General features: G+C 37.4%; 1 protein-coding gene across 1 annotated transcript in view; it reads left to right on the top strand.

Moving 5' to 3' along the window:
• Positions 1 to 22,713, top strand: part of LOC134732827 (uncharacterized) — a 243,876-nt gene extending 221,163 nt beyond the window's left edge. Inside the window, exon 3 of the mRNA XM_063619953.1 lies at positions 22,458 to 22,713. Coding sequence (XP_063476023.1) covers positions 22,458 to 22,647 — 190 coding nt within the window. The 3' untranslated portion in view covers positions 22,648 to 22,713. The remainder of the gene's footprint in view (positions 1 to 22,457) is intronic.
• Positions 22,714 to 23,392: the final 679 nt, after the last annotated feature.

Here is a 23,392-nt window from a genome sequence, read left to right as displayed (position 1 = left end):
GGTAACTGGTAGAAAACTTAGAAAGTGAAAGTGTGCTGATGGTGTCTTAAAAAAAAAAAAAAATCTACTGTGATCAATCAGTTTCCCACTATGTGCCACAGTCATAGAGTCCTGCGCTCGCCAAAAATGAAAGGTAAAGAGTAATAACTGCTATAATTTTCTGTTGAATCACCTAGTTGTATAAGGGAAATATTTTTTTCATCTTGCTTGAAGGATTTGTCTTCAGCAGTGCTGAATTAATATATTCATTTATTTCTATAACTTTCTACCTATTTTTTAAAAATCAAGTAACTTTAGTTAAGATTCTTTCATTTTAATAATCAGTTTTAATTACAGCATTAAAACTTAAAGAAATAGGACTCATTCTTACAGTAATTTTAATTCTAAAACATTTATCAGTTAAAGTAAAATTTCATTGCTATCACAAAGATTTCTGAATAATTTATTATTAAAAAATTTTAAACTTTTTTCCTATTAGACTCAAATTATATGTTATGCTCCATTCTTAATTGTTATTTCTACATATTCATGTTAAAAGTTTGGTAGTAAGTTTTTTGAGTTTCTAATTTGTGGAGATTTTTAAAATTGTTATATTCTTATACATAATTCAACCATGTGATTATTTCAGCTGTTGTCTCTTTTGAAAGCCATGTTTTTCTATTTCAATACTCTGGGATGCCTACATTTGTTCTTCTTAAGAGTTTTCTGTTTAAAACTATTATAGTACATTATTTTTCTCAGAGAAGAAATGAACTGTAAGTTGCATAACTGACTTTAGTTATTGCCCATGTTACTATTTTTTTACTATTTTTTATTATATTACACTTGCCTTTGATTCCTACATTCTTTGTGATTAGGTATAATATTGAGAAATAAATGACCATTATTTGGAGACAGAAAAGCAGGGGAAAAGAAACAGTAGATAAGTTAGTTAAGGAGGTAAAAAGAGAAAGGGCAGTTGAGAGTCTAACTAGGTTTTACTTACATTCATTAAAAAAAGAAATAAAAAACTCATAATCGTAGCTTTGATTTAAAAATAAAAAATTTTACACAGGACATGGGCTATATTAGTGTATTCTTATGGTATTACCACACATCCTTGGTAGCTCAAAAGAATTCTCTCTGCCCAACATTTTCACCAGAATATGTAAAGATGAGGCTGGGTCAGTATGGGTTGGTTGCACAAACTTTATCAGGTTATTTGACCAAGATCTTGAGGTCTTGAATTATGAATATTTAACTTCATATTTTTATAATTGTACAACAGTTAAAGTTTTCAAAAGTAAAAGACAATTCATACTGAAAACAAATTTTTGCTGTAAGTTGTTTTGTAATAGAAAAACATACAAATCAACTGTGTCATTAATTAGCTCCATATTTACCCAATAGTCTATATACGCATGTCTGTTTTGCAATCTCTACAAAATCATAAAGTTGTTATAGATCGGGAGCACCAAAGGCAAGTTTTTTCAAATGTATGTTGGTTATCCTTTGCTGCATAACAAATTATCCCAAACTTAGCAAGTTAAAATGGCAAACAGCTTAGCTGGGTCAAAGTCTCTAATAAGGTAGCTGTCAAGCTGTCAGCTGGGGCTGTAGTCATCTCAAACCATAACCGGGCTGAAGAATTCACTTTCAATCTCATTCACATGGTTGTTGGCAGGGTGTGGTTCCTCACATGCCATCTGCAACTGAAGCCTTTGGTTTCTTGGGATGTGAGCCTGTCTATGGGTTTTCTGAATGACCTCATCATATGGAAGCTTGCTTCTCTCAGTACACTTGGTGAGAGAAAGAGAACGCACATGTACGAGAGACTGCACACACCCAAGATGGAGGCCAGTCTTTTTAAAACTTAATCTGGAAGTGGCATCACATTACTTCTGTCACATTCCATTTATTGCAAGTGAATCACTCAGTGTAATCTACGCTTAAGGGAAGAGGATTCACAAAAGGGTGAACATCAGGTGGCAGAATCATTGATGGCCATCTTAGAGGCTAGCTAACACAGTATACCAAAGTTACTCTCAGTTGCTAGAAAATCGGCCACACAGAACTGTAGTCTTTTCTGTAGACAAAATAGTGACTTCTGAGTTTTCATTTTGGGCAAGTGGATAAATAGTAACACCATTTATTAAGAGAGCACTTGTGGAAGGCTGGGTTTGAGGAAGGAGGTCATGAGTTCAGGTACACACATATTAAATGTGTTAGGTTTGTAGTTTTTCTAAGATTTCCAGTTGGAGATTTTATGTAGGCAATTTGCTCCTTGAGTCTGGAGCTCAGAGGAAAACTTTGGAATGAAGATACTCACTTGAAAGTATTCATAATATAGATGGTAATTAATAATGTGGGCATGGATAAAATCATGAAGTTGAGAATACAGAGTAAGAAGAGGAAGAGACCAGTGACAAAACCTCTAAGAACTCAAGATCAAAAACCAAATAAAGGAAAGTGATCTAGCAAGAAAATCTGAGAATTAGTCCTAGAAGTAAATGAAAATGAGGGAATTTGGTGATAAAGAGCCTAGTGTTGAGATTGTGTCAAGAAGACATAGTACTCTACACTCTCGAATGATGCTGAGAGAGTCAAATAGCAGAAGTCTGTCTAGAAAAATGCTGACTGGCTTAGTCTGATTGTTGCAGGAGCCATGTGCATGAAGGGGTGGGAGAGGGCCACAGCCTGGAGTGAGTTGAGGACTAAGTGGCTGGTTAGTGAATTGGTGAGCTTGGGTGACTTTCTCAAAGCTTTGTAAGAGAGAGAAAAAACACAGCAACAGTAGAAAAGGGAAGTAGAGTCCAAAGATGGTATTTTCTTTAAAATATGAAACTGAATTGCATATGTTTAAATGATGGGAAGAGTGCAATAGAAAGAAGTTAAAAGAACAAGAAAGAAAATTGTAATGAGTGATGTGTTTCTGTGGAAACTTGGGATGTGGATCCTATAACACAGATGGAGGATTATCTCCAGAACTATAATAAAATGGAAAGAAAACAGAAGATGTGAGAGATAAGGATGCAGGCAGGTTTCTAGGTTTGATGGCAGAAAAGCGAAGGCATTTTTTTCTTATGGTTTCATTTTCTCTGTGAAGTAGGAGAAGAGGTCATGTGCATAGTAATGCTGTTGTTATTACCCATGCTGTATTTCTGCTAATTAAAGAAACTTTCTCTGAAATAATGGTATGTAAGTAACCACCTATTAGGGGAGGAAACAATTTACTCATTCATTAAACAAATGCTTCCGAGTGCCTGTCTGCCTGCCAAACTCACAGTCAACTTGAGAGGGCAGGAATGCACATATTCACAACACAATGTGCCCAGTGTGACACTAGAGATAAAAACAACATTCTGTGAGCGAATAGAGGAAGACAAACTAGAATTACAGGAAACTTCACAAAGATGGAAAGCTGAAGATGGGTTTTGAAGAATGAGTGAGAGTTTGCTAGAAACAAAAGTTAGCAACAGTGTGGACATAGGACCCTTAATCAAGAAAAATTATACTTATGCAATTTTAAATCCTCCAGGGTTTGGGGGACTTCAGGCTAGGAGTAAATACCTCATAAATATTGCTTCAGATCTAGAAATTGGACTGGTAGCCTGGGAAATGGTTGTGCAATGAAAGAAACTCATTTTAGCAGGAAATAATGGACAAATATCTGTTACCCTGAAATTAAGCACAGAGATATGGAAATAGACACATGAAAATCCAGTTTCGACTTCATCAGTTACCGACAAGCAAAACAAAATTATTTCATACAAATGTGTTTATCATGGTAGAGTTATGAGGATAATACATGAGTACACATGAAGAACATCAAAGTCAGCTCTGGCAAAGGCTGTTTGATACCCTCAGTCTCTCCTCTTCTATATAATAAAATTCTCAATTTTAGTTAAGTAGATTACCTGAATACAGACTATACATCTCAATTTTTTCTGCTACCAGTTGTGGTAAAATGACTAAGTTCTGGTCAATAATAAGTGTAGGAAAGTGATGTGGCAATTTCTGAAATGTGTCCTTAAAGGGGAAGTGTATTTCGTTCTTCTTTTTGCTTCTTGGATGCATATGAGATTACTGAAGCTCTATCTGGAACTCTAAGGCCCCGGATAGCTCACTTTAAGGATGGTGGAATGAAAAGCTGGAAACAGCCTGGGCTCCCAAGGATGGCAGTGCAGTAGGGCCAATTCCTAATTGCCCATATCCACAAAATTAAATTATATTTTATTTTGTTGTATTTCTTAAGCAACTGCTTTTTAAAAAAAATATTGTCACCAAACCTCTTATACACTCGTTGTAACCAGACACGTCAGCTAGCAAACAAAACTACTTCTTTTGCAAAGTTTTAGATCTGTGTATGTTTCTCTGTTCTTATTTCTACTCAAAGGGATATCTTTGTTAGTTGGTGGATTTCTTTCCCTTCTAAAGGACACAGTGGTCATTATTTTCTAAAAACAAATAAATAGAAAGAGAGCCTATTTGGAATCCACATGAAAAATTAAATATGTGTTTCCTACCAGGGACCTCTCAAAAAGTGTAATGCCTTCCCTGGCTATACTCATTCTGATCCTTCCCAGATGGGTTAAGTACTTCCCAGGGATTAACACATTCAATCCTCCCAACACCCCTACGAAGTAGTTACTGTTTTCAGTCCTATTTTCTTATCATATTTAACACTTTATTTTTAATTTTTATTTTACATTAAGTTCTGGGATACATGTGTAGAATGTGGAGGTTTATTACATAGGTATACATGTGCCATGATGGTTTGCTGCACCTATCAACCCGTCATCTAGGTTTTAAGCCCCGCATGCATTATGTATTTGTCCTAATGCTCTGCCTACCTTTGTCCCCCAACCTGCAACAGGCCCCAGTGTGTGATGTTCCCTTCCCTGTGTCCATGCGTTATCATTGTTCAGCTCCTACTTATGAGTGAGAACATGTGGTGTTTGTTTTCTGTTCCTGTGCTAGTTTGCTGAGAAGGATGGCTCCCAGCTTCATCCATGTCCCTGCAGAGGACATGATCTCATTCTTTTTCATGGCTGCATATTATTCTATGGTGTATATGTGCCACAATTTCTTTATCCAGTCTATCATTGATGGGCATTTGGGTTGATTCCAAGTCTTTGCTATTGTGAATAGTGCCACCATAAACATATGTGTGCATGTGTCTTTATAGTAGATTAATTTATAATCCTTTGGGTATATACCCAGTAACAGGATTGCTGGGTCAAATGGTATTTCTGGTTCTAGATATTGAGGAATCACCACACCATCTTCCACAAAATTTACACTCCCACCAACAGTGTAAAAGTGTTCCTATTTCTCCATAGCCTCACCAGCATCTATTGTTTCCTGACCGTTTAATAATCGCCATTCTAACTGACATGAGATGGTATCTCATTGTGGTTTTGATTTGCATTTCTCTAATGACCAGTGATGATAAGCTTTTTTTCATATGCTTTTTTTTTTTTTTTTTTTTTGGCTGCATAAATGTCTTCTTTTGAGAAGTGCCTGTTCATATCCTTTGCCCACTTTTTGATAGGGGTGTTTTTTTCTTGTAAATTTGTTTAAGTTCCTTGTAGATTCTGGATATTAGACCTTTGTCAGATGGGTAGATTGCAAAAATTTTCTCCCATTCTGTAGGTTGCCTGTTCACTCTGATGGTAGTTTCTTTTGCTGTACAGAAGCTCTTTAGTTTAATTAAATCCCAGTCAGTTTTGGCTTTTGTGGCCACCACTTTTGGTGTTCTAGTCATGAAGTCTTTGCCCATACCAATGTCCTGAATGGTATTGCCTAGGTTTTCTTCTAGAGTTTTTGCAGTTTTGGGTTTTACATTTAAGTCTTTAATCCATCTTGAATTAATTTTTGTATAAGGTGTAAGGAAGGGGTCCAGCTCAGTTTTCTGCATATGACTAGCAGTTTTCCCAGTATCATTTATGAAATAGGGAATCCTTTCCCCATTGCTTGTTTTTGTCAGATTTGTCGAAGATAAGATTATTGTAGATGTGTGGTGTTATTTCTGAGGTCTTTGTTCTGTTCCATGTGTCTATTTATCTGTTTTGGTACCAGAACCATGCTGTTTTGGTTACTGTAGCCTTATAGTATAGTTTGAAGTCAGGTAGTGTGATGCTTCCAGCTTTGTTCTCTTTACTTAGGATTGTCTTGGCTATATGGGGTCTTTTGGGTTCCATATGAAATTTAAAGTAGTTTTTTTTCTAATTCTGCAAAGAAAGTCAATGGTATCTTGATGGGAAGAACATTGAATCTATAAATTACTTTGGACAGTATGGCCATTTTCACATATTCATTCTTCCTATCCATGAGGATGGAATGTTTTTTCATTTGTTTGTGTCCTCTCTTGTTTCTTTGGGCAGTGGTTTGTAGTTCACCTTGAAGAGGTCCTTCACATCCCTTGTAAGTTGTATTCCTAGGTATTTTATCCGCTTTGTAGCAATTGTTAATGAGAGTTCATTCATGATTTGGCTGTCTGCTTGTCCATTGTTGGTGTATAGAAATGCTTGTGATTTTTGCACATTGATTTTGTATCCTGAGACTTTGCTTAAGTTGCTTATCAGCTTAAGGAGTTTTTGGGCTGAGACTATGGGGTTTTCTAAATATAGAATCATGTCATCTGCAAACAGAGACAATTTGACTTCCTGTCTTCCTAACCGAATACGTTTTATTTCTTTCTCTTGTCTGATTGCCCTAGCCAGAACTTCCAATACTATAGGAGTGGTGAGAGAGGGCATCCTTGTCTTGTGCCAGTTTTCAAAGGGAATGCTTCCAGCTTTTGCTTATTCAGTATTATATTGACTGTGGGTTTGTCATAAATAGCTCTTATTGTTTTGTGATATGTTCCATCAATACTTGAATTTTTGAGAGTTTTTAACATGAAGGGCTGTTGAATTTTATCGAAGCCTTTTCTGCATCTATTGAGATAATCATGTGGTTTTTGTCACAGGTTCTGTTCATGTGATGGATTACCTTTACTGATTTGTGTATGTTGAACCAGCCGTGCATCCCAGTGATGAAGCCAACTGGATCATGGTGAATAAACTTTTTGATGTGCTGCTGGATTCGGTTTGCCAGTATTTTATTGGGTATTTTTGCTTTGATGTTCATCAGGGATATTGGCTTGAATTTTTCCTTTTTTGTTGTGTCTCTGCCAGGTTTTGGTATCAGGATGATGCTGGCCTCATGAAATGAATTAGGGAAGAGTCCCTCTTTTTTTGTTTGGAATAGTTTCAGAAGGAATGGTACTGGCTCCTCTTTGTACCTCTGGTGCAATTCTTTCAGCCCTATCTTACAGCTCACATAGGTTAATTAATTGACCAGTGCCTCTGATCTGGCAAGTGATGGACTCAGGCTTGTAGCACAGGTAGCCTGACTCCACAGCTCAACTATTAAACACTGCTCTTATCACTCCACAGGTATGGATAGCCTTTCTTGAAATTTGTTGACCAGGACTCGTCCATGGCCATATATATATAGATATAATATATGTATATATCATGTAATATATGTGTATATGTATATATGTGTATATAATATATATAATATATATGTGTATATATTATATGTATATACATGTGGCCATGGACAAGTCCTAGTTTATCATATACATATATGTGTGTGTGTGTGTGTATGTGTGTGTGTGTGTATATATATATATATATATATAAAAATGCAAGTAAATGACTTGGTATGAGACATTCTTGTTGATCCATCTTACTTGTTCCTGAGATACTTACCAACTGGTTTTCCATTTTGTCCTCAGGGCCTGAATTTTCTGCTCCTGAATTCAAAGTAAGTTTCCATAACCCTGCTCTGCATAGTCAGGCATCTGGGACCTGAACATGGTTGGGACAATTTGCTGTCCATCATTATCTTTCTCTTTCAATTCTCCTTGAGCTGCTGTACCATTTTCAGTCCTAACTTCATATTTGTGTTCCCCTCAACACCCCCCACCCCCACCACTTTGGAAAAGCCAAATTTGAACCTTTGTTCAAATTCCATACTTAGCTTGCTGCCTTTTAGATATGTCTAGATATCATTCCTCTTGGCCTTATTTCCAACCTCAATTTTGAACATTTAGGATGGAGAGCATTGAATTCAGTGGATAGTTTGATTCTATAATAAAAGTATGATTAACTTTGGCATTGTTGGTCACAATCTAGACATCCATTGGATGGATTCATTCCCTCTTTTATTCTTCAGACATTTATTAAGCACCTGTCAGGTGCTAGGCATTGTGCTGTGTGCTGAGATAAGCCCATGAACAAGTTATTTCCTGCCCTTGCAGAATAGTTACAATAGTAAGCAGTAGTTATAACAGTAAATAATAGATACAATAATAAACAAAAAGTTACAAAATATATATTGAGGATTAAAACAGGGAAGTAACCAAGGCCAATGGAGCTTGAACAGAGTTTTGAAAGCTATATGGTTCATCAGGTTGACTAGGAAGGCAGGATACAACCAAGGGAGTGGAATGCTAAAAGGTTTAACAGCATGGCCCAGCATAGCCTAAAGCTTAGGATAGGACAAAGGGAATAGTCAGAGATGATGTAGGAGAGGGGTTTGGGGTTACATCAGGAAATGCCTCATATGCCATGCAAAGGAATTTGGGCTTTGAAGGGATTTAGGCCAGCCTATAAAATGATGAGATTTGCTAGGTTTACCCAGTCCTTTCAGCTTCTGCATGTCAACGTGCCACCAGGCTAGTGAACACACAGAAGTGATTAATGAGCTCTGTGACCACCCAGAAAACATTCCTGGCAGCTGCAAGCCCCAAGATACAGCAGGAGTCTGCTTCTCTGGCAACATTTAGGTCAGAAATAAGTCTATTTTTGAGAGTTCTGCTGCTGCCTTAGTTGCATGTCTCTTCATCTGCCCCACTACTGTAGTATATACAGGTGATTTTTTTTCCTATGGATTATTTTCAAGGGTTGATACAAACATTAATTGATTGAAATAAGGTTTTTATTTACTCAGTTTTGAAGTAAGCTGAGATTAATTGTGCAAAAGCAAAAATAATTTGGTAGAACACACCAATTCTTACTAGCAAGAAGTATAGGAACAGATTACTCCTGTGAAATAACAGTACTTTTAAAAATGGAAAATGACAATATGTATTTGAGAAGGGCAGGCTGATAGCCTCCTCATTGCTTCAGCCCAGTCCTTACTTTATGATGATGCCAACAAGAGACATTTGTAGGGAGGTCCTGTAGTTACCCTCCCTGACTCCAAACCTCAGAAGGTTGATGGATAAAGTTGAACACACTCAATAAACCCAACAGCTCTGTTTCCATGAGTATTTAACTAACATTTTGTATCTTCTGACAGCATTAAAATGTGTGGTATATCAGTACTGGGATTTATGAGGACAATGTGATTAATTTAAATGCCTTTTGGAGCAAATAGGAAGTATCTTATTCCAATTTTTTTGAAGATAGAGAAAGTGTGTGGTCCTGAACACAACAGATAATTGTCTAATATTCTGTTCATTTGGGGCTTTCTAACCTGGCCTATGGGAGCTGCTTCATATTTTCATGGTTTTTAGCATGAGAACAACATTTTCCTCCAATTTTACAGTGATTGAAATTTCCAGTACCTCAACTTAGCCAAATAAAAAAAGTACAGGCAAGAAAATACTGTCCCAGGGATAGCATGCACATTTTTGTTTATGCAGTAATAGCAAGAATTGAGTATGAAGGCAAGAGTCATCTGCCTGGAATTTTTTTTCCTTTTTAATAAATGCAGAGGTGGTTACAAGAAGAAATAAAATGTTGGCTGGCAGAAGCGGCAGGGAAGAAGATTTCATATTGAAGACTAGTTCTGAGACGTTTTGGATGTCTTCTGGCAAACAAGTAATTGAAAATTAAATATTCTCTGTATAAAAAATAGGCACCTGCTTGCAAGCTTTGTGTTCTATTATTTCTGCTTTTCTCCTTTGATGCCGGATTTCCATGTGCTTGGAATAATTCATGAGAATTACTTTAAAATTTCAGGAAAAGGCAGTGGATAGAAGCTTTCTACCTAGAAAAATACTATATAGTTGATATCTGAGTTTAAAAATAAATGGGAATCATTCCCTCTGCACTATCTACCATAAACTTGGTGCCATAAAAAAGCAATAATTTTAGACTGAGGAGCCCAGGGCACAAGACCCCACTTCCATTGATAACTAACTGTGTCCTTGGGCAAATGCATTCATCTTCTTGAAACTGAGTTATATGGTCTGTAAAGTGATGCAGGTGGGGGTGCAGGGTATGCTCAATAATCATTAAGGACGCTATTAGCTTTAATGTTCTATGATCATTTATTATATTTTAGGTTAAACACCAATAAATTGTGAAAAACAAAGGCAGAAATGTAGGGCACTGCCATTAATGCAATTGGGGGTAAGTGGAGTTGCTCTTTCCTCACACCCTAGGCTGAAATAAATGAGCACACATTTAAAAGTGAAACTTGGGAATATAGCAAAGCAAATACACAGGATTGACCAAACCAAAGCTTTGCAGGCAGTGGAGGTTCTGATACGAGCTGTACCTTGCAGTTCATGCATATCACTTGAAGAGTGAGATTATGACTCACAAGTGGGACTCTTGCCTCATCCCTCAAACCTCAGTTCTCACAAATATTCCAGATCAGTGGGAGCCTGCTTTGTCTGCCTTGGAGAGCCAAGTCATTTTGGGCTGGGAAGTAATAGGTACCTAAAATGAATGCTTGAGCAATGAGAGAAAAATAGATCCTCCAATGTCCTGGAACACAAACATCCATTGAGGTCCAAGGATAGAATCAGGGTTGTTCTAAATGAATTTTCTTTCATTCTGTTTTATCACACTAAAAACCATCTTTTCGGACAATTTTTTCTGTCAAATGAATAACTTATTAAGGCAACTGTACAGTAGCTTGAGGCATTTCTATAGATAATTAAGTTCTATATCCTTACTATTGTTGTCATGTTATGATGTCTAGAATAATTTTTCTTTGATAAACATTAGGAATAATGTATTCTACCCTATGACTGTAAATATCTCATTAAAGATTGCTCATTTAAGGCACAGATTGAGTTAGCTTAAGCATCAAAAAGAAATTATTACCATGACACCAGATTCTCCCTTGGAACCTAAGGATTTAACTGGACCCCAGAAAGAAACTGCAACAAGAGAGATTAACACTAAACTCATTTTATTTTACTGGGCTCACTTCTGTCCATCTACTTCATTCTATTGTCTCTGCAAATCAACTTCCAACATTTTTCTGGTCTATGGACTATATAATAGAAAATACAGCCCCCAACATTTCCAAGTTTTTCATAATATGAATAAATTTAGCCACCTAAAAAGAACCTGATTTCTCTTATAGTACCACCTCAAAAATTCCCAGGCAGGGATTTGATTAACTCAGCTTGGGGAAGGTGTGTACTCACAGACGGATTAATTGTGTCCAGGGTTTCGGGAACAATAGCTGTTCCTGCTGCCACCAATGGATGAATGGGGTAATGCAAGTTCTTAGAAAGATACTGTTATTACTGGGTATTATTGTATAGAAATGTACAGTCTACCCTTGGTCCCCCAGTAAACATGTATATAACATTCTTTTCATACACACAACTCCAAAATGTCCTGCTTAAAATTCCCCAACTTTCCCAGGTGAAACCCCAAACAGTGGTTTTCTGGCCTAAAATCATACTTGCCCTGCATTCTGTGATATAATGACCTGAGCAATATCTCTCTGTGACTAGGCTTTCTGAGGACTGTCTATTCCTATTCCACTCAAGTTCAATAATATATTTATATGGTTCCTTACAATATGTAATAAATTTAATAAACAATAATAGAGAAAAATCAATTAAAATAAAACTTATTTTTTGTTAAAAAATGAAAAACGCTGTGGTATAATTTGGTCATTGGTTCAGAGAATATCCTGATTATTAAATTATAAGATGAATAAAGATGTTCTTTGAAACCAGCGAGAACAAAGACACAACATACCAGAATCTCTGGGACACATTCAAAGCAGTGTGTAAAGGGAAATTTATAGCACTAAATGCCAACAAGAGAAAGCAGGAAAGATCCAAAATTGACACCCTAACATCACAATTAAAAGAACTAGAAAAGCAACAGCAAACACATTCAAAAGCTAGCAGAAGGCTAGAAAGAACTAAAATCCGGGCAGAACTGAAGGAAATAGAGACACAAAAAACCCTTCAAAAAATTAATGAATCCAGGAGCTGGTTTTTTGAAAAGATCAACAAAATTGATAGACCGCTAGCAAGACAAATAAAGAAGAAAAGAGAGAAGAATCAAGTAGATGCAATAAAAAATGAAAAAGGGGATATCACCACCGATCCCACAGAAATACAATCTACCATCAGAGAATACTAAAAACACCTCTATGCAAATAAACTAGAAAATCTAGAAGAAATGGGTAAATTCCTCGACAAATACACCCTCCCAAGACTAAACCAGAAAGAAGTTGAATCTCTGAATAGACCAATAACAGGCTCTGAAATTGTGGCAATAATCAATAGCTTACCAACCAAAAAGAGTCCAGGACCTGATGGATTCACAGCCGAATTCTACCAGAGGTACAAGGAGGAACTGGTACCATTCCTTCTGAAACTATTCCAATCGATAGAAAAAGAGGGAATCCTCCCTAACACATTTTATGAGGCCAGCATTGTCCTGATACCAAAGCCTGGCAGAGACACAACCAAAAAAGAGAATTTCAGACCAATATCCTTGATGAACATTGATGCAAAAATCCTCAATAAAATACTGGCAAACCGAATCCAGTAGCACATCAAAAAGCTTATCCACCATGATCAAGTGGGCTTCATCCCTGGGATGCAAGGCTGGTTCAACATACGCAAATCAATAAATGTAATCCAGCATATAAACAGAACCAAAGACAAAAACCACATGATTATCTTAATAGATGCAGAAAAGGCCTTTGACAAAATTCAACAATGCTTCCTGCTAAAAACTCTCAATAAATTAGGTATTGATGGGACATATCTCAAAATCATAAGAGCTATCTATGACAAACCCACAGCCAATATCACACTGAATGGGCAAAAACTGGAAGCATTCCCTTTGAAAACTGGCACAAGACAGGGATGCCCTCTCTCACCACTCCTTATTCAACATAGTGTTGGAAGTTCTGGCCAGGGCAATCAGGCAGGAGAAGGAAATAAAGGGTATTCAATTAGGAAAAGAGGAAGTCAAATTGTCCCTGTTTGCAGATGACATGATTGTATATCTAGAAAACCCCATTGTCTCAGCCCAAAATCTCCTTAAGCTGATTAGCAACTTCAGCAAAGTCTCAGGATACAAAATCAATGTACAAAAATCACAAGCATTCTTGTACACCAATCACAGACAGAGAGCCAAATCATGAGTGAACTCCAATTCACACTTGCTTCAAAGAGAATAAAATACCTAGGAATCCAACTTACCAGGGATGTGAAAGACCTCTTCAAGGAGAACTACAAACCACTGCTCAATGAAATAAAAGAGGATACAAACAAATGGAAGAACATTCCATGCTCATGGGTTGGAAGAATCAATATCATGAAAATGGCCATACTGCCCAAGGTAATTTATAGATTCAATGCCATCCTCATCAAGCTACCAATGACTTTCTTCACAGAATTGGAAAAAACTACTTTAAAGTTCATATGGAACCAAAAAAGAGCCCACATCGCCAAGTCAATCCTAAGCCAAAAGAACAAAGCTGGAGGCATCACGCTACCTGACTTCAAACAATACTACAAGGCTACAGTAACCAAAACAGCATGGTACTGGTACCACAACAGAGACATACATCAATGGAACAGAACAGAGCCCTCAGAAATAATGCTGCATATCTACAACTATCTGATCTTTGACAAACCTGACAAAAACAAGCAATGGGGAAAGGATTCCCTATTTAATAAATGGTGCTGGGAAAACTGGCTAGCCATATGTAGAAAGCTGAAACTGGATCCCTTCCTTACACCTTATACAAAAATTAATTCAAGATGGATTAAAGACTTACATGTTAGACCTAAAACCATAAAAACCCTAGAAGAAAGCCTAGGCAACACCATTCAGGACATAGGCATGGGTAAAGACTTCATGTCTAAAACACCAAAAGCAATGGCAACAAAAGCCAAAATTGACAAATGGGATCTAATTAAACTAAAGAGCTTCTGCACAGCAAAAGAAACCACCATGAGAGTGAACAGGCAACCTACAGAATGGGAGAAAATTTTTGCAACCTACTCACCTGACAAAGGGCTAATATCTAGAATCTATAATGACCTCAAACAAATTTACAAGAAAAAACAAACAACCCCATCAAAAAGTAGGCAAAGGACATGAACAGACACTTCTCAAAAGAAGACATTTATGCAGCTAAAAAACACATGAAAAAATGCTCATCATCACTGGCCATCAGAGAAATGCAAATCAAAACCACAGTGAGATACCATCTCACACCAGTTAGAATGGCCATCATTAAAAAGTCAGGAAACAACAGGTGCTGGAGAGGATGTGGAGAAATAGGAATACTTTTACACTGTTGGTGGGACTGTAAACTAGTTCAACCATTGTGGAAGTCAGTGTGGCAATTCCTCAGGGATCTAGAACTAGAAATACCATTTGACCCAGCCATCCCATTACTGGGTATATACCCAAAGGACTATAAATCATGCTGCTATAAAGACACATGCACACGTATGTTTATTGCGGCACTATTCACAATAGCAAAGACTTGGAACCAAGCCAAATGTCCAACAACGATAGACTGGATTAAGAAAATGTGGCACATATACACCATGGAATACTATGCAGCCATAAAAAATGATGAGTTCATGTCCTTTGTAGGGACATGGATGAAACTGGAAAACATCATTCTCAGTAAACTATCACAAGGACAAAAAACCAAACACCGCATGTTCTCACTCATATGTGGGAATTGAACAATGAAAACTCATGGACACAGGAAGGGGAACATCACACTCCGGGGACTGTTGTGGGGTGGGGGGAAGGGGAAGGGACAGCACTGGGAGATATACCTAATGCTAAATGACGAGTTAATGGGTGCAGCAAACCAACATGGCACATGGATACATATGTAACAAACCTGCACATTGTGCACATGTACCCTAAAACCTAAAGTATAATAATAAAAAAAAAATTATAAGATGAACAAACATCTTGGGCCTCCATTTGTTAACTCCCTTTGAAAGTGAAGTAAATTTTTTGGTTAATGCATTTATTCATTGGGAGGGTTTCCCATAATTGGTGTTCTTCAGGAGCAACATTTGAGCCTGGGATTTTGGAGGATTTCTCTATGGCAGGCTAAGCCAACTTTGTAGTTCGTTTCTTATCAGTGTCTGTATCAGTGCCTTGCCTTCCTGTGTTTTCTGGAGATACAACTTCTACAAAAGATTGGTCAGTTGTCTGTCAATTTAATTTGAGAAAATTCTATTTTTAAATAACCTATGAAAGAAATACTGAGCTGTATTCTTTGAATCCATATCCTGACCTGGGTCTTGTTGAATGTGCTTTATGAAAGGGCCATTGTATGGGGTCATCAGTGTGTCTACCCCTGCAGTACTGGTGCTTCAGAGGGGTGTCTTAAGTTTCCTGGGACCCCACAGGTATTCTCATTCTGATTTGTAAAATCCAATTTATATGTTCTAATTTCAGAATAGAATGCAACTGAGGAAATGGCTGTTGCAATTCAGCAAGGTAAAAGATTATCTTACACCCAGCTGGTTAAAGGCAGAAGCTATGAATTCGTGCTATTGTCTGTGGGCTTCTTTCAGGTGAGCCATCTTGAACTGAAGATGATTCCTTTCGTAAAAAACTCATAATGAAGCCTGAATAAATCAGTCAACATACTGAAATATTTTGACATTTTGCCACCAAGTCTCCTAAAAATCTTGGATACTAGATATAACAGAAGATAAATAACCAACTGTTCAGCTACCACAGGCATAATCCTCCTCCTGGTCCCAAATAAAGAATTCTTGCTGTCCTCACCCCACGTTCATTCCACTAGTGTGCAAATTCTGCATTCAAAATTCTTTCTAGGATAAACAATTGCATACATTCCTACAATGGAATTTTACTCATCTATAAAAAGAAAGCAACTTAATGAGGCCTTGACTTAGTGATACAAAAATATGGATGTCAAAAACATGCTGAATCAAAGATGTAAGACATGAAAACACATATGGTATAATTTTGTTTATATTAAACAAAATCAGAAAAAAAACTATTCTACAGTAATAGAAGTCAGAAGGTGATTGCCTCTGCATCAGGGATTGGAGGACTGTCTGGAATGGAGTAATGAAAGTGTTCAACCTCTTGCTTTGGGTAGTTGTTACACAGATGCTTAAAATTGTGAAAACATCAAATTGAACATTTAAGATTTGTGCATTTTGTGTTTAAATTATATCTTAATTAAACATACAACTATTTTTTATCACTAAAGATTACAGAAATCTTACTCAAATTAGCTTCAGAAAAAAAAAGCAATAGATTATGGGGATTTGAGATTATCTCATGGAAGGCAAGAGGGATGCATATGGGCCTAAGCAGTGAACTGGAGCCAGGGATTTGAATGTGTTAGGGACTCTCGTTCTCCCACTAAAGCTAATATTAGCATATCTGCTTTGTTTTCCTTGCCTCTCTATATCTTCCTTTACTTCGTAGTTCCAAATGATGGATAACAAAGATGAAAAACAAAGATGATGACAGTTCCTGAGTATGGTATTTTATAGGATTACTTGATTCTTCATCAATTCAGCAAATATTTGTTGGTATTAATTGCTGATTGCCACAGCATGCCAGGTATTCTTCCAGGTCTTGAGGCTTTATCAGTGAACTAGTCAGGCAAATTAATTAGAAGGGCATATTCTAATTTAGGGAAAAGAGATAAGTAAACAAATACACCAAAATATGATTTTAGATAATAATTAGGATGTTAGAAAAGGGAGAATGCCATATTGGGAGGCCAAGGCGGGTGGACTGCCAGAGGTCAGGAGTTCGAGACCAGCCTGACCAACATAGTGAAACCCGGAAACACAAAAAATTAGCCAGGCTTGGTGGTGGGGGCCTGTAATCCCAGCTATTTGGGAGGCTGAGGTAGGAGAGTCTCTAGAACCCGGGAGGCAGAAGTTGCAGTGAACCGAGATAGCGCCATTGTACCCCAGCCTGGGCAACAAGAGCAAAACTCCGTCTCAAATAAATAAATAAAAGAAAAGGGAAAATTCAAATCAAAGGGACTTGAGGAGGGAGTACTTTAAATGGGTCATGAAGGAAGGCTGAAACTTGGATGATGAGGAGGAACCTGTCATAGGAAAATTAGAGGACATTTATTTTAATTTTTAGGAAGAGCAAATGTAAGGTCTTTGAGACTGGAATGAGCTTGCCATATATAAAAAACAGGAATATTAGTGAGGCTGAATGAGCGGTACAGTGATAAAAAATCAAGTCAAAAAGGTAGGCAGAAGCTGTCCTGTAGGACAGTGCAGATATAGAGACAGAGTTGATCTTTATCTTAAGAATAATGGACAACCATTGTGTGATTTTAATCGGGGCAGAAATCAAATCTGATTTATATTTTTAAACCTAAGATATTAGACTCTTATCAGGTGGCTCGGATATTCCTTTCCTAAGTTTAGCCTCTTAAAAAAAGTCCTTAGTAGTAGATCCAAATTCTCCAGAGAAAAGAGGTATTTGTCCCATCTGGGTCAGGTGTCCATTGCTTAATTCAATGGCTGTGGCCACTGAACGGATCATTCTACAGAAACATGGTAGCTCCTATCCAACTATATATTTGGAAGAAACATAAGTTTTCAGAAAATGTGAAATAGACAGACAAACCTGAAAATGCTCACTTGAAATTCAATGCAAAAACTGGTTTTCTGTGAGGTTTTTTTTACTGCACTGCCAAATAGAAGGTATGACACAAATTGGAGTGCCTTCAAGGATCCACATGCTTTGGAAATAGAAGTGGTTTGTGGCTTGGTTTGTAGTTTGTGCCTCTGTCTACATTGTCTACTCCAGAAATGCTGATATTCATTTAATATTTTGAAGCAAGTCTTAGAGCAATTGGCAGATGTGCCATTTTCCTTCAGCATAAACTAGATGGAATTGCTGATATCTCCAAGTGCAGTTAGTTACAGTTACTAGCTTTCTTCCTTCACAGCTTACTAGTGGGCATGGGACTAGGTCTATATTGTTTGCTCCTGCATCTACAGTTGAGTGAATAAGTAAATCATTATGCTATCAGAAATACCCTTCTATTTTGTGTCTGTTCTGGAAACTTTAAGAAAATTAGTATCTTCAGATTTTTAAGAAGAAAAACATACTATATTTGATTGGAAGAAAAATTGGGACAAAAAATTGGGACATTATGGTTAGGTAGAGCATTTGAAGTGTTTGGCAGCACATCTGGGTTTTTTTTGTTGGCTGAAGATAGAAGCTTCACATATCATGGCTTATTGCAGTTAATTATCTTTCCTATTTCCTACTATATCCCTCATGCCTAATAAAGGTCCTGATATATAGTTGGTGCTTCATAAATATTTGCTAGATCAAGTATTATAAATACATCAGAATGTATTGAGATCAAAGACTTTTGCCAATTATCTTGAAATAAGTCTTGTCTACTGCTGTGAAATCATCACCTTCATGAAAAACAGGGTTTCTTCAAAAAGTTTGTAAGAAATGGAAAGAGAATATAAGTTTCTTCTCCACTGTGTAGAAAAATCTTTTAGAAGATAAGTTGACTTTTGGAAGACAAGTTTCAAAGGCCTGGATTGAACCTGAGGAATAATCCCCTTTTCACTTTTATTGAGGATTAAAGAAAGCTCATTCGGAGCAGTTTGACAAGGAGGGGCTCACTACCAGTCTGAATTGGTGAATAATTTTAGCCATGCTAATCGGGCAGCTTTCTGTTTCAATGTTCCGCAGTAACCAACACGGTTTTACTGAAGGCCTGTAATCTCTTGGCGGGGCTCCACTAAAGGAAGAAAATGGAGGCATTGTGCTCTGTGAGCTATCTCACTGCAAAAGAAATGCTTCTGTAAAGTGCATGTGCTGAAGCAACAACATAAACAGTGGCAAAATGTTCTGTACATGAGTCTTACACATTTCAGGGGAGGTCGCCCACAGCTTTCAAAGGATTCTCAATGAGCCTTTGACTTCAGAATGTTAAGAACCACTGTTACCTCAACATTTAATTCACGGATGAAACCACACCGAGGTTAAAAAGCACTCTGTCATAGCTTCGGTTGATAGTGGTCATTTTTCTGTCACGTGAGAGGATTTAATGAGGGTAAAAGGTGAAGAAAAGTAGGCGGGCCAGTCAGGTCCCCTTCTCAAACAGCTGATTCAGACTATACCCCAACCATCTGTCTTAAACTCCCATACTCCAGGCCACTCTGTACCAGCCCTAATCGTCCTGGGGCCAGGTACCAGACAACCTGGACAGGCTCCAGGAACAGACCTATTCCCTGAAGCCTGAAGTTATTCTACAGCCAATCTACGGAAAGTCTGTGAAACCTAGCTAACCCCGTCGCACTCCCCATCCATGAGTTGGCCGCTACAGCTCCAGCTTGCTGTTATCTTGTCCCCAGCACAACTCCCTCTGCTCTCTTTGGGAGCAGAAAGTAATAGAGTTCTGCCTTTCACCTATCCAAACGTCACTGCATGTGTCCCACCATCAAAAGAATCTTTAAATCTCAGGCCGGGCGCGGTGGCTCACGCTTGTAATCCCAGCACTTTGGGAGGCCGAGGCGGGTGGATCACGAGGTCAGGAGATCGAGACCACGGTGAAACCTCGTCTCTACTAAAAATACAAAAAAATTAGCCGGGCGTGGTGGCGGGCGCCTGTAGTCCCAGCTACTCGGAGAGGCTGAGCCAGGAGAATGGCGTGAACCCGGGAGGCGGAGCTTGCAGTGAGCCGAGATCGCGCCACTGCACTCCAACCTGGGTGACACAGCGAGACTCTGCCTCAAAAAAAAAAAAAAGAAAAAAAAAAAAAAAAAGAATCTTTAAATCTTATAGCACATCTTCGTGGTAATTCCATGAAATAAACTGAATGGTTGCAGATGAGAAAACTGAATCTCAAAGGGGTTAGTAAAGTGGCCGAAATTTAACAATCTGTTAATTGGTAGAGCTGGTATTACAACCCACATCTATTATATATGCACTGAGTACCAGTTTTAAGTTTATATATTTAAGGAACTTTTAAATGGTATATATAATCCAATGATTGTCCTCAGTCTTTAAACACAAATGAGACAAAGAGAAACATTATATAATATTTGGTTAAGATAAGTGACTGGGCCAGTCGTGGTGGCTCACGCCTGTAATCCCAGCACCTTGGGAGGCTGAGGTGGGTGGATCAGCTGAGGTCAAGAATTCAAGAGCACCCTGGCCAACATGGCAACACCCCATCTCAACTAAAAACACAAAAATTTGCTGGGTGTGGTGGCGGCACCTGTAATCCCAGCTACTCGGGAGGCTGAGGTGGGAGAATTGCTTGAACTTGGGAAGCAGAGGTTTCAGTGAGCTGAGATCGCACCACTGCACTCTAGCCTAGGTGACAGAGTGATACTCCGTCTCAAAAAAAAAAAGATAAGTGACTGAAAAATATATAAATATTAATGATCATCACAGAAGTAATGACTGCTCACTAACAATGAAATAAGCTTCATTCATCCCTCCAGTATTTATTATTAGTAAATAATTTTTCATGCAATTTTCTCTTTATAGAGTCAAAAACAGAGAAATAAAAAATCTGACAAAGGTTTAGCTTCAAGAATATACACTCTAGCCATGTAGAAATATGCTGGAGACAACACTTACAAACTTGTAACCTATTGTTTAACTTTTAGAAAATTTTCAAGCTGGTTGTTAAACATTTGGAAACTTAGAATTGGTCCTGGTGGAAATCCTTGCACCACAGAAATTATCAATATTATGGACTAGGGCTTTCTTTTTTAACCAGAGAGAAATATCAGCATATCACTGCTGCCATGTACATATTGGCAGAAAAAATATTAATACCTAAGAATTAGAAATTGCTTAAATAATATAAATAAAATATTTAATAAATTAAAGTACATTTATATAACAAAAATATTTTAACCTTAATATCATACTATAGGGAAATATCAATATGGGGTAATGTATGATATATATATATATACACACACACACACATATATGTAGCATATATATATATAGAGAGAGAGAGAAAGCTAATTTTAAGCTGCAGTTTGCAAAGTAGAAGTTCAATGTAATCTCTTTTTGTGAAATAATAATAACAAAGACACAAGGAAAAAAGACTGGGAGGATATATATGTAAATCTTAAAACTGGTTATATTTGGCTGATGAAATATGGGTGAGTTTTGTTGTCTCTCTAGATTTTCTAGACTTTCTGCATTTGACATAAATTACTTTTGCAAAACTTCTGAATTTCTGAACTTCTCTCTAAAAGTAGGGTCTTGATGTGAACTTGCTTGCTTTTGTCCTGTCAGTGATCTTGGATTGCCTTGGAGCTGTCAAACACATTCAGAGATGACAGGTGAAGAGAAATGTGTTGTCATGTAGCCGTAGAACTCAGACTGGAAACCAGAAGGCCTGGGTCTGAGTCCCAACATTGTTCATTATTAGTTGGGTAACATTAGGCAAGACTTGAACTTCCCCGTAAAACCAGGAGGGTCATACTTCCCCTTATTATCCCTGCAGGCTCATTGTGAGGACAAAGTAACCTAATGGATGAGAAACATTATAAATAAAAAAAAAAAAAGGCATTGTTATGAGGCATTTTAAAGGGTTCCTTATGTGATTATAGACTAATTCATCTCTTAGGTATGTGTTTTCCAATTTGAAAACCTTACCTCCTCTGTCCTATCATCTTAATAGCTTAATTTCTCATCACTTATTTACTCTTTTTCAGCCTTCTGTTTTTCTCATGCATGAGAAAAATGCATTTCAGCTGAAAACAGTATTATGAAGGAGAAGTACTTCAAAATAAAACACTTTACTCAACCCAAAAGACTTACTATAAGGTGCATTAATTTATTGCTGTGATTACAATTCACATTTTAATTTGTAATTTCTCACTTAATGTCTAAGTTTCTCGCAATAGACTGTAAGCTTTCTGATATCAGGCAGAGAGTTTCCCCACAGGCATGTGTCACCTCATGCAGTGACACATTGTAGCCATTCAACAAATACCTCTTAATTGAAGGAAGGAATGCATACTCAGCTCAGAAAGGATTCGTAGATACATAGAAATGAATAAATGTATAATGTCCCTCACAATATCGAGCACATAACTGCTGTTTCCTTTCAAAGACGGAAGGGATAAGGTTTGACCTGGAACAGGAGGGATTAATGGACATAGTACATGCCTGATTAACTTGGCAAATGTTTATTTATTGCAGTTCTCAAACAGTAGCTGCCACTTCCAGCTGGGAGAGAAATGAGAGCTCTGTTCATGGTGATCCAGTATCTCCAGAGTGCATCACCACTGCTGACCTACCACTCCATGTCTCCAAGTGCTCTGCTATACCTGCCACCAGCAGCTGCCACCTCCAGACTTTGGAAGCTTATAATAAAACCTCTGTTCTATGATCTGCCTTCTACTTCAACATCCTCACTCCCCATAAACAATTCTAATAAACAGCAATTAATCTGAAAGTGTTTTTGTAATTTTAATGTATGAGATATGGTTTCCCTCAAAAGCTACACTGCTCTTATGTCCTTACAAGGTATTTTCTTAGCAAGAATAATCTGTTTACATGGGTGTTAATGACTAAATCCCTTTCTTATAAAGTTATGCCCATCTGTCACACAAGAAGAATGGTACCCTTTGAGAGCACTGAAGAAAACTACAGAAATGTAGGGAAAATGAGCAGCTATTCAAAAAGGTAAAATGCTGCCACAGAGCCTAACTGATAAGAGCAATTAATTAAACATTAAGTGTAGAATAGGGAATATATGGCATGGGATAAATTATAGTCACAATTCATGTTTCTTTTGTCTCCAGAAGTTCACACACAAAAACCCATTCCTTTACACAACAATAAATTCAGCACTGTCGATGATGCTTGTTTCCTTGTGAATGTTGCAGAGGTCTCTCCAAGTGACTCAGTTGCATGGAAAAAGTTGTGTCACAAAGAACCAAGGTGAGCTGAAGCATAAAGTGGGAGAAATGAGGTGCAAGGGTGTAGAGGAATAGGATTTGGGCAATTGAGAGTGAAGAAAGGAGGTTATATATTTAAAGCAACCGTGTCTTGCTTCTCTAAAGCACCTCAAAGTTTATCAGCAAAAACTATCTCTCTGCCTTCTCTTTCACATAGCAATTATAGCAATTTCT

The sequence above is a fragment of the Symphalangus syndactylus genome, chromosome 17 (assembly GCF_028878055.3).
Source record: "Symphalangus syndactylus isolate Jambi chromosome 17, NHGRI_mSymSyn1-v2.1_pri, whole genome shotgun sequence".
In the NCBI taxonomy this organism is placed as follows: domain Eukaryota; kingdom Metazoa; phylum Chordata; class Mammalia; order Primates; family Hylobatidae; genus Symphalangus; species Symphalangus syndactylus.
This window is presented reverse-complemented; position numbering and strand designations above follow the sequence as displayed.